The sequence below is a fragment of the Haematobia irritans genome, chromosome 2 (genome assembly GCF_050003625.1).
Source record: "Haematobia irritans isolate KBUSLIRL chromosome 2, ASM5000362v1, whole genome shotgun sequence".
In the NCBI taxonomy this organism is placed as follows: domain Eukaryota; kingdom Metazoa; phylum Arthropoda; class Insecta; order Diptera; family Muscidae; genus Haematobia; species Haematobia irritans.
Genome location: NC_134398.1, coordinates 109,034,474 through 109,046,189, shown reverse-complemented (window position 1 = coordinate 109,046,189; position 11,716 = coordinate 109,034,474). Strand labels below are relative to the sequence as shown.

The 11,716-nt window shown below is 35.1% G+C and overlaps 1 protein-coding gene across 1 annotated transcript; it reads left to right on the top strand.

Annotated features, from left to right (window-relative positions):
- The first annotated feature begins 8,878 nt into the window (after positions 1 to 8,878).
- LOC142224959 (uncharacterized) lies at positions 8,879 to 11,371 on the top strand. Its single transcript, XM_075294736.1, has 3 exons — positions 8,879 to 9,055; positions 9,344 to 9,550; positions 10,049 to 11,371. The coding sequence occupies exons 1-3, from the start codon at positions 8,879 to 8,881 to the stop codon at positions 11,369 to 11,371; spliced, it is 1,707 nt and encodes a 568-aa protein (XP_075150851.1).
- The last annotated feature ends 345 nt before the right edge of the window (positions 11,372 to 11,716 follow it).

The window sequence follows — 11,716 nt, the reverse complement described above, 5'->3', positions numbered from 1 at the left end:
TTTTTTAGTTTTTTAGTTCTCGCCAAGTGTATCCCGCATCGTGTACTTCGGCATCTACTAGTCTTCTCCACGTGTTCGCATTATTACCAAGATACAATTCATCCATATCGAGACGCGATAACATATCGGGTACTACATTTTTAGTTCCCTTTCTATGTTCTATGGAGAATTTGTATCCTTGGAGTTTCAAGCTCCATCGTGCTAGCCTACCATTCAAGTCCTGTTGCTTCATCAGCCATTTCAGACTTGAATGGTTGTCAATGGCTAACACAACGGCTAAACACTCCCTCTCGGTAGTCGAATAATTCTTTTGAGCCGAATTGAGTTTCTTCGAAAAGAATTGGATGTTCGTCCCCATCTCATCTCGTTAAAACAAAACTGCTCCAACTCCAATATTTGAAGCGTCGCATTGGACGAAAAATGGTTTTTGAAAGTCCGGGCTGATTAAAACCGGGCTGGAGACGAGTTTCTCCTTTAGCTTCTCAAACGCCAACGTGGCTTCTGTTGTAAAACAAAATTTAGTACTCTTCTTGAGAGTATCAGTAATAGGCGCAGTTAAAGTGGAATAGTCGGAAATAAACCGCCTATACCATCCGACTGTTCCAAGAAACGTTCGAACATATTTTGGGTTCCTTGGGGGAGTAATTTTGGTTATTGCCTCGACTTTTGAAGGATCAGTTTTGAGCATTCCATCACCGCCAATATAACCAAGATACTTCAGTTCTTTATAGCAAAATTTTGATTTTTGCATATTGATTGTCAAGCCGGCTGAAGTTAATCTTTGACCCACAATTTTCAGTATATTGATATGGGATTCGAAATCTGATGATGATGATATTACTAAAAGGTCATGCAGATATACGAACACATTTTCTTTCAGTTGTGATGGAATGACCCGATCCATCAAACGACACATACGTTGGGACGCGTTACACAGTCCGAAGGGCATTACTTTGAACTGGTAATGGGTTCTCCCTTGGACTGTGAAGGCCGTTTTGGATCTGCTAGATTCCTCCAACGGAATCTGCCAAAATGCGTCTTTTAAGTCAATGGCGGATATGTAGTACGTATCCCAATCGACTTAAAGATGGGTACGCATCTTTCTTGGTCACTTTGTTGAGCTCACGGGCATCAAGACAAAGTCTATTCTTGCCTGGCTTTATGACCAAAGTGACCCTATTGTTCCACGCAGCGTTGGTGGCAAGTTCTATTACGTCCAATTCGAGCATTCGGTCAATTTTGGCGTAAGTAAGTTTTTGGACTGCAGGCGAAATAGGATAGTAACGCATTTTCCTTGGCTCTGCGTCGCCAGTATCCATAAAATGTTGTTCAAGATTTGTTTTACCTAATCCAAACTTACTAAAACACCGAAATTCTAATTTCACGTTCTCGAGAACTATCTGTTGTTCGTGGGTCAAAACATGTACTTATGTGCCCAGTTCATTCGTCGATAATTCATTTACAGAAACATTATTGAATGAAATGTTGATACCAAACATTTTCCAGAAATCTATTCCAAGAATAAGTTCCTGTGATAATGTTGGTACAACATAAAAACACATCAATTCAGACCTACCATTGCATTCAACCTTATCTCTAATCTTCCCAACTAGATTCAATCCATATCCATCAGCAGCATTAATTGTTGAACGAAAATTAAAAAATTCTAATTTCATTTTTGAAATATTTTCAAAACAATCTTTGCCCAAACAGGAAACGGAAGCTCCGCTATCCATTAAACCTTTTAAAACAATATCGTTAATTTTAACATCTAAATAAGGACGAATATCTTTCTCCGAAGATAAAGTAGAAATAAATAAAGACGTTTGGATTTTCTGTTTTGGAATCTAATTCTTGTTTTTATTATTTTTGCAGAAGTTCCTGGAAAATCTTTAAATATTTCTTCAAGTTTCCTAATATAATTGGCTAAACGGACTTCATAGGGAATAATTTCTTTTAGTTTTCGTTCACAATTTTGCTTTTGGACTACATTTTGGGCTATATTGAAATTCATTGGTCTCTGGACAGTCGGGTTTACTTTTTGAATTCTGTTTTCGTCACAAATCGGGTTTGATGATGGTGCATTACTACAACCATGATTACTTACTGGGGCTGTTTCGGATCGGAACATGATGGCCCCGTCCTCATCATGCTCTTCCGTTGGTTTCCCCTGCATCTAGTGCAGTTCGGCGTGGTGACATTGTCGAGACCACACTTGTAGCAAAAAATGCGTCTCTTTTCAGATTCGCATTCAATATATGTATGTCCGGGTTGACAACAATTCCAGCATACCAATTGTTTGCCATTCGAATCCATTTTTAAAGCTTCCAATTGGTATTATGTTTGTGTCATTTGGTTAGAGTCATCGTAATTCCAATCAAGAGTATTTTGGAGTCCATTTACCCTACGCAATTGTTGTGGCGGCCTGTATGAAACACGTTTGGAGAGTTCCTCTCAGCTCGCCTACATTCCTCCAATAAGCCATCTATACTATAAATTTGCATTGGAAATATGAGATGTGCTAAGCCATCTTTCAAATTGTCCTTTACTATTCGAACAAGTTCATATTCAGGGATTGATCTTCGCATTTGGTTATTTAAATTCAAAATCTCTTGGAGATAAGTATCAGCAGATTCGTTGTAAGATTGGCGTCTTTCCATAATCTTACGCTGAATCTCGAAATCACTTTCGAACCGCTGAAACTTTTTCTTGAGATTTTGTTTTAAATAATCCCAATCACAAGTTGGATTTTGGCGTCTAAAACTCAAAAACCATTATATGCACTCCCGGATAAAAGATGAAGAAATCCTTTTAACAAAACATTCCAAGGGCAATTGGCATGGTGGTGGTAAATTCAAATTTGGCGGTTGGTTTGCAATTGGTCTAGGTGGCAAGTTATGCAAATCTGGCCTCTCGCTAGAAATGGCTCCCTCAGACCTCATTGTCTCTCTTACTAATTCTGGAATAATTCTTCGCAGATTCTCGTTCACCTCTTGCATGGCCTTAGCTTGTGCTGCACCGATAGCAGCTGTTACATAGTCCTGTACTATTCACACGTATATCGTTCTATACATGGTTCCTATTTTGTCCGTCATTTCTATTGGTTTGGTTTCCAGTCTGATTAACCCCTTGAGAACGCAATTCATCTCGTATACCTATGGCAGTTATGATACTAAACTCAGGTGACGGTCTTCAGGAGAGGAACTTGTCCGTGGATCTAAATTTAAATTTTACTCATTATCACCAACGAGTGTTGTATGTGAAAAATTATGGGGATTTACAAGAATATCTACTTGACTCGTAACTCTAGCATTCGAAGTCGAAGCTGTAGTAGTAGTCGTAGTAGGGTTATTTGTGGTCATGTTTGGATTTGTTGCCACTGGGTTTGATCTATTTGATCTTACAGCCTGTTTCTGTATGTCGATCGAGCTCTATCAATCGACTGAAATGGCATAGACCAAGGAAGGTATAGACATCTCAAGTGAATTCACAGCGCTGTAGTTTGTCTGCACACCGTAGATGGCTCTTTTTCGTCTGCAATTGAGTGATTTTTTAATTTGGCTTTAATTTGTTTTTTTTCCTTTGTTCTCTCGTTGAAACACCAAATATTGTGAAAGTTTATAAAATACTATTCATCCACACCTTTTTTGTAATGCAAATTGACTAATTTATACGGTTATTCTCGTTTTCCAAAAATAAATTGAGTCACTTGACTGCGCAATTGAGTGGAATGACTGCGCACCACATGCGCACTATATTTTCTTGGTCTATGGTTATAAATTCAGCTGTTTGTTTCCATTTCCATAGACCAAGAAAATATAGAGACATACCTTGCTAATTCACCATGGTTTTGTTTATTTGCAGTGCGCAGTCATTCCACTCAATTGTGCAGTCAAGTGACTCAATTTCTTTTTGGAAAACGAGAATAACCGTATAAATTAGTCAATTTGCATTACAAAAAAGGTGTGGATGAATAGTAGTTTATAAACTTTCACAATATTTGGTGTTTCAACGAGAGAATAAAGGAAAGAAAACTAATTAAAGCCAAATTAAAAAATCACTCAATTGCAGACGAAAAAGAGCCATCTACGGTGTGCAGACAAACTACAGCGCTGTGAATTCACTTGAGATGTCTATACCTTCCTTGGTCTATGGTTATAACCAAAAATCAGCTGTTTCTATGCATTTCAGTCGATCGATAGAGATCGTTCGACATACAGAAACAGGCTGTTAGTCTCATTTTCATTCTTACTCTCATTGATATCAATATACCCAAAAACGTTTTAAATAAATTTAGAAATGAATTATTGAATCGGAAGAATGTTTTAATGAATTGTTAAGGACTTTTTAAATAAATTTGAAGTAGAAATGTTTGTAGTGTAGATATTAATAAATTTTATGAGGTGTAGATAGTAATAAATATATTTGTAATGTAGATAGTTCTCTTATATATTTCGTAGGAAAAATTGGTTTGGATTATTTTGTTTTTGTTTTTTTTGTGATTTTTTTTTTTTGAAATTCAGTTTTTAATTTCTTTTTTACAGATATGAACGTTACTTTTCTTTGAAATTCACATTTCTCTACTTTTATCTTTTTGTTTTTTTTTAATTTTCCTTTTTTATGTGTATTTATTGTAAGATTTAATATTAGAAAAATTTCAATATTTTAATAAAATTTAATATTTTAACAAATTTTTCAAAATTTAATTGAAAGAAAAAGACTAACGTTCATAAATATTTTTTTATTGGTTTTGTAAACGTATGTGATGTAATGTTGGATGTAATATTTTTTTGTTTTTTGTACATGTTATGGTTAAAAAAAATAGTTTAGGAATTCAGTTCAATATGTCTGTACAAAGTAAACGTTACTTTCTTTAAATTCAAAATTTGTTGAATTAAAGAGATTTTTCTTTTAATTTTAAATTATGTTTCTAGGTTTTAACATGCAATTTTAAATCATACAGCTTCAAAAGAATAATTCGCAAAAATAACGTTTATTTTATACTGTTACGAATTTGATAATTATAGATATAAGTTTATTTAAATTAGTTTCCGTTAATTTAAAATTTAAAATTGTAACGATAAAATTTCGCTATCACTTGTTGGAATCATCTATTCATTTTCTAGTATTTTCCTGAATTTCTTTTATGTTCTTTTGTTTGCTTACCGAAATGTTAGTTCTTACTCTCTCATAGAATAACAACCCCTTTGCTTTGTTATTTTGCTTCCTCATTTCATCTCATTGTCTATTGTCATTGTTGTTGTAGTAATGCGAGCATATATCTATGTGAGTGTGTATGTGTTTGGCAGCCACCAGACGAATTACTTAATGGTCGTAGATCCTTCTAGCATTGTCTAAGAAGGTTCTGGCGTTGCCAGAATATTGTAGTGATACCAGAATGTTCTCGTATTGCCACACCGTCATATATAAAAGCGCTCGCATGCTGCTAAAGAGTCAGTCTTAATTAAAGCGTCCAACGAATAACTTCAGTGTGAAGTCATAGTAAATAAATTGTAGATTGTCGTTATTTAAAAGAACTGTGTTTTAATTGTCGGGTAATTGAAAACGCCTAAATATAAAAACGTAACAATTGGTGTCGGAAGTGAAATAACGAAAAAAAAAATCTACAATGAAGTTTAATGAGCTTCGTGTGGAAGACTTAAAAAAGGAATTGAGCAAACTGGAGCTGCCGACAACAGGAAACAAGGCTCAATTACAAAAGCGACTACTGGAAGAGTTCGAGCGGCGCAGTATTGATATCGAAACACATGAGTTCGATTATAAGGAAGATCTTGACGAATCAGTAGTAGTCAGCGCCTTGGAAACTCCATCTGTAGCTTCTAATGTTGTTGATTACACATCGATGGTCAATATTTTGAGCAAAATGATGGAAGAAAATTCTCTAAAAATGCAAGAGAATTCTAGAAAAATGATGGAAGCTAATTCTAGAAAATTGGAAGAAAAATTCGACGAAAATTCAAAAAAGATGGACGAAAATTCTAGAATATTAAATGAGAATCTTCAACAAATTGCTGAAGGCATGGGAAAACGTGTGGGCCATATCGAAAGCCAAATTGGGGAGCTGGATAAGAAGATTATTTCTGTGGATGAGAAAATTATGGTTCATGATGAGAAGTTTCTACATATTGAAAGAAGAATGTCAGAGCTGGAAATTAAAGGTGGGCCAGTGCGCGTCATCGAGGGCTCAAAAACCAAACCTCCTGTTTTCGATGGCTCAACTTCATTTGATGTATTCAAATTCCAATTTGAAATGGTTGCTTCTAGAAATTTATGGAACGACAATGACAAAGCAATTGAACTTCTATTGGCATTAAAGGGCAACGCCGCTGATGTGATACAAAGCATTCCCGCTGCCTCTAGAAATAATTATAATGAAGTAATAGCGGCACTTCAACGTAAGTACGGCGGAGAACATAAGCAAGACATCTTCAGAATGGAATTAAGAGGAAGAGTCCAGAAGTCAAATGAGACTCTACAAGACTTTGCAACAGAGGTTGAGCGGTTGGTGCTTTTGGCATACCCAGGAGAGAGTCACCCACTTGTGGACCGCATCAAAATTGAGACCTTTGTGAATGGCATTCGAGACCCAGACATAAAATGTGCAACATATGCCGCACAAAAAGCTACATTCACAGAAACAGTGACATTTGCACTTGTACAAGAGACTGCGAGATTGCTGGCACGGCCTCAAATTCACAAAGTACGCAGAGTAGAGACCGAGTGTGAAGAATCGAAATCGGTCATTGAATTGGTAAAAGAGGCTCTAAAGCAGATAATGCAAGAAATGAAGCAGCAGGCAAATAAATCTAGAATAAAATGCTATAACTGTGATAAGGCTGGACATCTTTCCCGGGAATGTAAAGCGTGGCGTAAAACGTCGGGGTCAATCTCGCCATCTCCATTAAACAATAGTCAGAAGAAGCCGACCACAAAGCCAAGCGACTCAAATTCAAATTTTGCGGATAATAGAAAAGGTGGCAAACAAGTTATTCATCAAGCCTTGTCACGACGGCATTGCAATGTAGAAAACGGACGCTACTCAAAGGCTGAACCAAAGGAGACAGTTGTAAATGTCAGGCAGCTACACATCGAATCTGGCACAGACTGGTCAACAGAGCAACGTAAAGATCCCATTCTGAGAAAAATTATTTCGGCAAAACAAGAAAATAAGAAACCCAGCAAGAAAGACATCGCAGCCGAAAGTCCACTGATGAAAGCATACTGGGCTCAATGGGATAGTTTAGTTCTGGTCAATGGATCCCTGCAACGTAAATGGGAAAGCGAAGATGGCAAGAGCAGCCGAAATTTGATCATCGTTCCAGATTCCAAAATAAGAGACGTTTTGGCGGAGTTCCATAATGGTCCCAGTGGAGGTCATCTGGGAATAACCAAAACCGCCGAGAAAGTGAAGCAACGATTCTACTGGGTTGGATGCCAGAAATCAATTGCTGAATGGGTAGCCAATTGCGAGAAGTGCATGAAGGCGAAAGGTCCAACAAGGAAAAGTCGAGGTCCTATGCAAGAGTATAGACCAGGAGCCCCGTTTGAAAGAATAGCAATGGACGTGGCAGGCCCTTTCCCAGTAAGTGATTCTGGAAACCGTTATGTCCTTGTGGTCATGGATTACTTCAGCAAATGGCCGGAGGTGTATGCAATTCCAAACCAAGAGGCAAAAACGATTGTGGATGTGGTCAACAAAAACTGGATATTGTTTTTGATTTATTATTTTGGTCCGTTTTTTAGTTTTAGAATTTTACCATATGTTTAAGCTATCAGACCTAAGGTTATTTTCCGCAAATAAAAAGACTTTATTGCATTTTTCCCAACGTTTCGACAATTGTTTGTTGTCTTCTTCAGGGGAATTCGTCTATTAAATAAAAACACGTTATAATTTTGTACATTTTACAAACACCATAAACATATCCACTTACAATATTGTTTTAACTTAAGTTACATTGAATTACAATATACACGAAACATATAAAACAACATAAAACATAAATTAAAACTAATATCACAGCCGGGGTTTCAGGATTGCAACACTGTAAGCAGCACTTATGTTGTCAGTATCTTCTTTTAAGTTCATTGTTCGTCTTATATTTTGTTGTATTCTTAAGCTTTCAATTGTCATTCGTTTTTTCTCTCTTTTCTCTTTGTCAAGTATTCTGTAGTTTTCAAAATCAGCTGTGTGTCCAGTGTTCTTTATGTGTTGTGATAATGCTGTTCTTTCTTTTCGTTTTTCTATGTCCGCTTTATGCTCTCCAATTCTTGTCTCCAGTGCTCTCTTCGTAGTTCCAATGTATATGCGATCACATTTCTCTTTATCACTACCTTTGCAGCTGATTTCGTATACCACGTCATGTTGTTGTTCTTTTTGTATTGGTGTCTTTACTTTTGTGAAAACGGCGCTTAATGTATTGTGTGGCTTGAAAGCAAAACATATGTTTTTTGTTGATATTGTTTCTCTCAAGTTCGCGTTGTCAATTAATCCAGGGATGTATTTTATATATATCGTGTATATTGTAATTCAATGTAACTTAAGTTAAAACAATATTGTAAGTGGATATGTTTATGGTGTTTGTAAAATGTACAAAATTATAACGTGTTTTTATTTAATAGACGAATTCCCCTGAAGAAGACAACAAACAATTGTCGAAACGTTGGGAAAAATGCAATAAAGTCTTTTTATTTGCGGAAAATAACCTTAGGTCTGATAGCTTAAACATATGGTAAAATTCTAAAACTAAAAAACGGACCAAAATAATAAATCAAAAACAATATCACCGGAAAGCCTGCCGAAGAACTACGTCATCTTTTAAAATAAAAAACACTCTTTCAACAACACCAGAAGAACACAATGGAAGGATATTTCCAACACATAGCACTGAAATATGACAAAAACACCTGTACGACGATGAAGGAATATTGCAACGAGAAAAAACGCCTGACACAACAACAAGAAACACTTAAGTTCTTGCTGACCTGTAGAAGCTACGGCATCATACCAAATCACACAAAATTCACAACAACAAAGGTAGCAAATCTCTTTCAATGTAATACATTAAAAAACCAATTAACGACAGTAGAGTACAATTTTCATAAGAAATAACTAAACTTTGAAATAACACAATTTAATATCAATACAAAATTGACAAGACAAAAGCTATACCACGTAGACTTAGGAATTAAAAACATGTTGACGGAAGAAGATTATACAGCATTTAAACAAAAACAAAATGACAGGATGAAAGGAATCGCAAAAAACATTAGGGAAAAACAAAACAAGAAGATCCATACACTGAAAAAAACTCTATTTAAAAAGTATGGACTTATCTATAATGACCATTGGTTCGATAATAAAACTCATATAGACATTCCAGATGAATGCAAATGGCTACTATCACTGGGAAAAAAGTTTGCTCTTCCAGTTAGCCATAAGAATTTTTCACCTTTGCACACGATAGCAGACGTTGAAGAATGTATACAACGATCTGAAGAAGAAGAAAAAGAAATATGCAGAGCCAAACTCGCAAACAAAATCAACATGTACAAAAGACACAAGAAAAATACACCAAAGGAAAAATTTATTTTAACAATTTATGACAAAACCAAAAAATTTCTAAAAAACAATAAAGACATTGTAATAATACAAGCAGACAAGGGAAATAAGACAGTTGCGATGTACAGAACCGAATATAGTAAAAAAATAGAAGCTCTGTTAGACGATAAAAATACATACCGAGTTGTGAGAGCTGATCCCACTGCGAAATTGCTCAAAACAAATAACTCCATAGTTGCAGAACTACACAAAAATAACATTATAGATAATTGGCAAAAAAGAAATTTACATTGCTCTGCTGCCACAGCACCACGGATATATGGCCTCCCAAAGGTACATAAAGAAAATATGCCTCTTCGTCCTATAGTATCGTCCATAAGTGTTCCGTGTTATAATATGTCAAAATATATTGGGAGCATTTTAAAACATATTGTTTCAACAAAATACAATATTAAAAACTCTACGCAGCTAAAACACAATTTAAAGGAAGTGAAGATAGAGAGAAACGAAATAATAATATCTTTGGATGTAATCTCTTTATTCACAAATATTCCAGTGCATACAGCGGTACAAATTATAATGAAACAATGGGAGAAAATAAAGCTAAAAACTAAAATCTCGAGATCTACTTTCCTAAGGATTCTAAATTTCTGCCTACTAGAAAACAACTATTTCATGTATGACAACAAAATCTATAATCAAATTTTCGGAATGCCAATGGGAAATCCCTTATCACCTATAATAGCAGACATAGTATTGGACAACTTACTTGACAACGCACTAGCAGATCTACAAATTAAGGACATAAATATCAAATACATAACAAAATATGTAGATGATATTTTAGCAATAATACATAAGGACGACGCTGAAACTATATTAAATACATTCAACCAATACCATCCGAAAATTCAGTTCACCATTGAAAAAGAAAAGGATAATAAAATTGCATATTTGGACACAAAATTACACAACATAGACGGGAACATAAAATTCGACTGGTACGCTAAAGAAATATCAACCGGGAGAATTATGAATTATAACGCCACACAACCTAGATCCCAAATATTAAACACAGCTAAAAACTTAATATATAGAATATTGACCCTAAGTGACGAAAATTATCATAACAAAAATATAGGGGAAATCCATAAGATATTAACTAATAACAGTTTTCCAAGGTCAATAATTGAACATTTAATAAAGGAAACCAAAAGAAAAATAAGCAAAGATACATATGATTTTACAATAAAGAACAACAATGACCAAAATGATAACAATGAACGGATTTTTCACGGTGTAAAATACATCCCTGGATTAATTGACAACGCGAACTTGAGAGAAACAATATCAACAAAAAACATATGTTTTGCTTTCAAGCCACACAATACATTAAGCGCCGTTTTCACAAAAGTAAAGACACCAATACAAAAAGAACAACAACATGACGTGGTATACGAAATCAGCTGCAAAGGTAGTGATAAAGAGAAATGTGATCGCATATACATTGGAACTACGAAGAGAGCACTGGAGACAAGAATTGGAGAGCATAAAGCGGACATAGAAAAACGAAAAGAAAGAACAGCATTATCACAACACATAAAGAACACTGGACACACAGCTGATTTTGAAAACTACAGAATACTTGACAAAGAGAAAAGAGAGAAAAAACGAATGACAATTGAAAGCTTAAGAATACAACAAAATATAAGACGAACAATGAACTTAAAAGAAGATACTGACAACATAAGTGCTGCTTACAGTGTTGCAATCCTGAAACCCCGGCTGTGATATTAGTTTTAATTTATGTTTTATGTTGTTTTATATGTTTCGTGTATATTGTAATTCAATGTAACTTAAGTTAAAACAATATTGTAAGTGGATATGTTTATGGTGTTTGTAAAATGTACAAAATTATAACGTGTTTTTATTTAATAGACGAATTCCCCTGAAGAAGACAACAAACAATTGTCGAAACGTTGGGAAAAATGCAATAAAGTCTTTTTATTTGCGGAAAATAACCTTAGGTCTGATAGCTTAAACATATGGTAAAATTCTAAAAAACTGGATATGTCGCTACGGTGTGCCGTCCGAGATTCACTCAGACCAGGGAAGAAATTTTGAATCGGCCATATT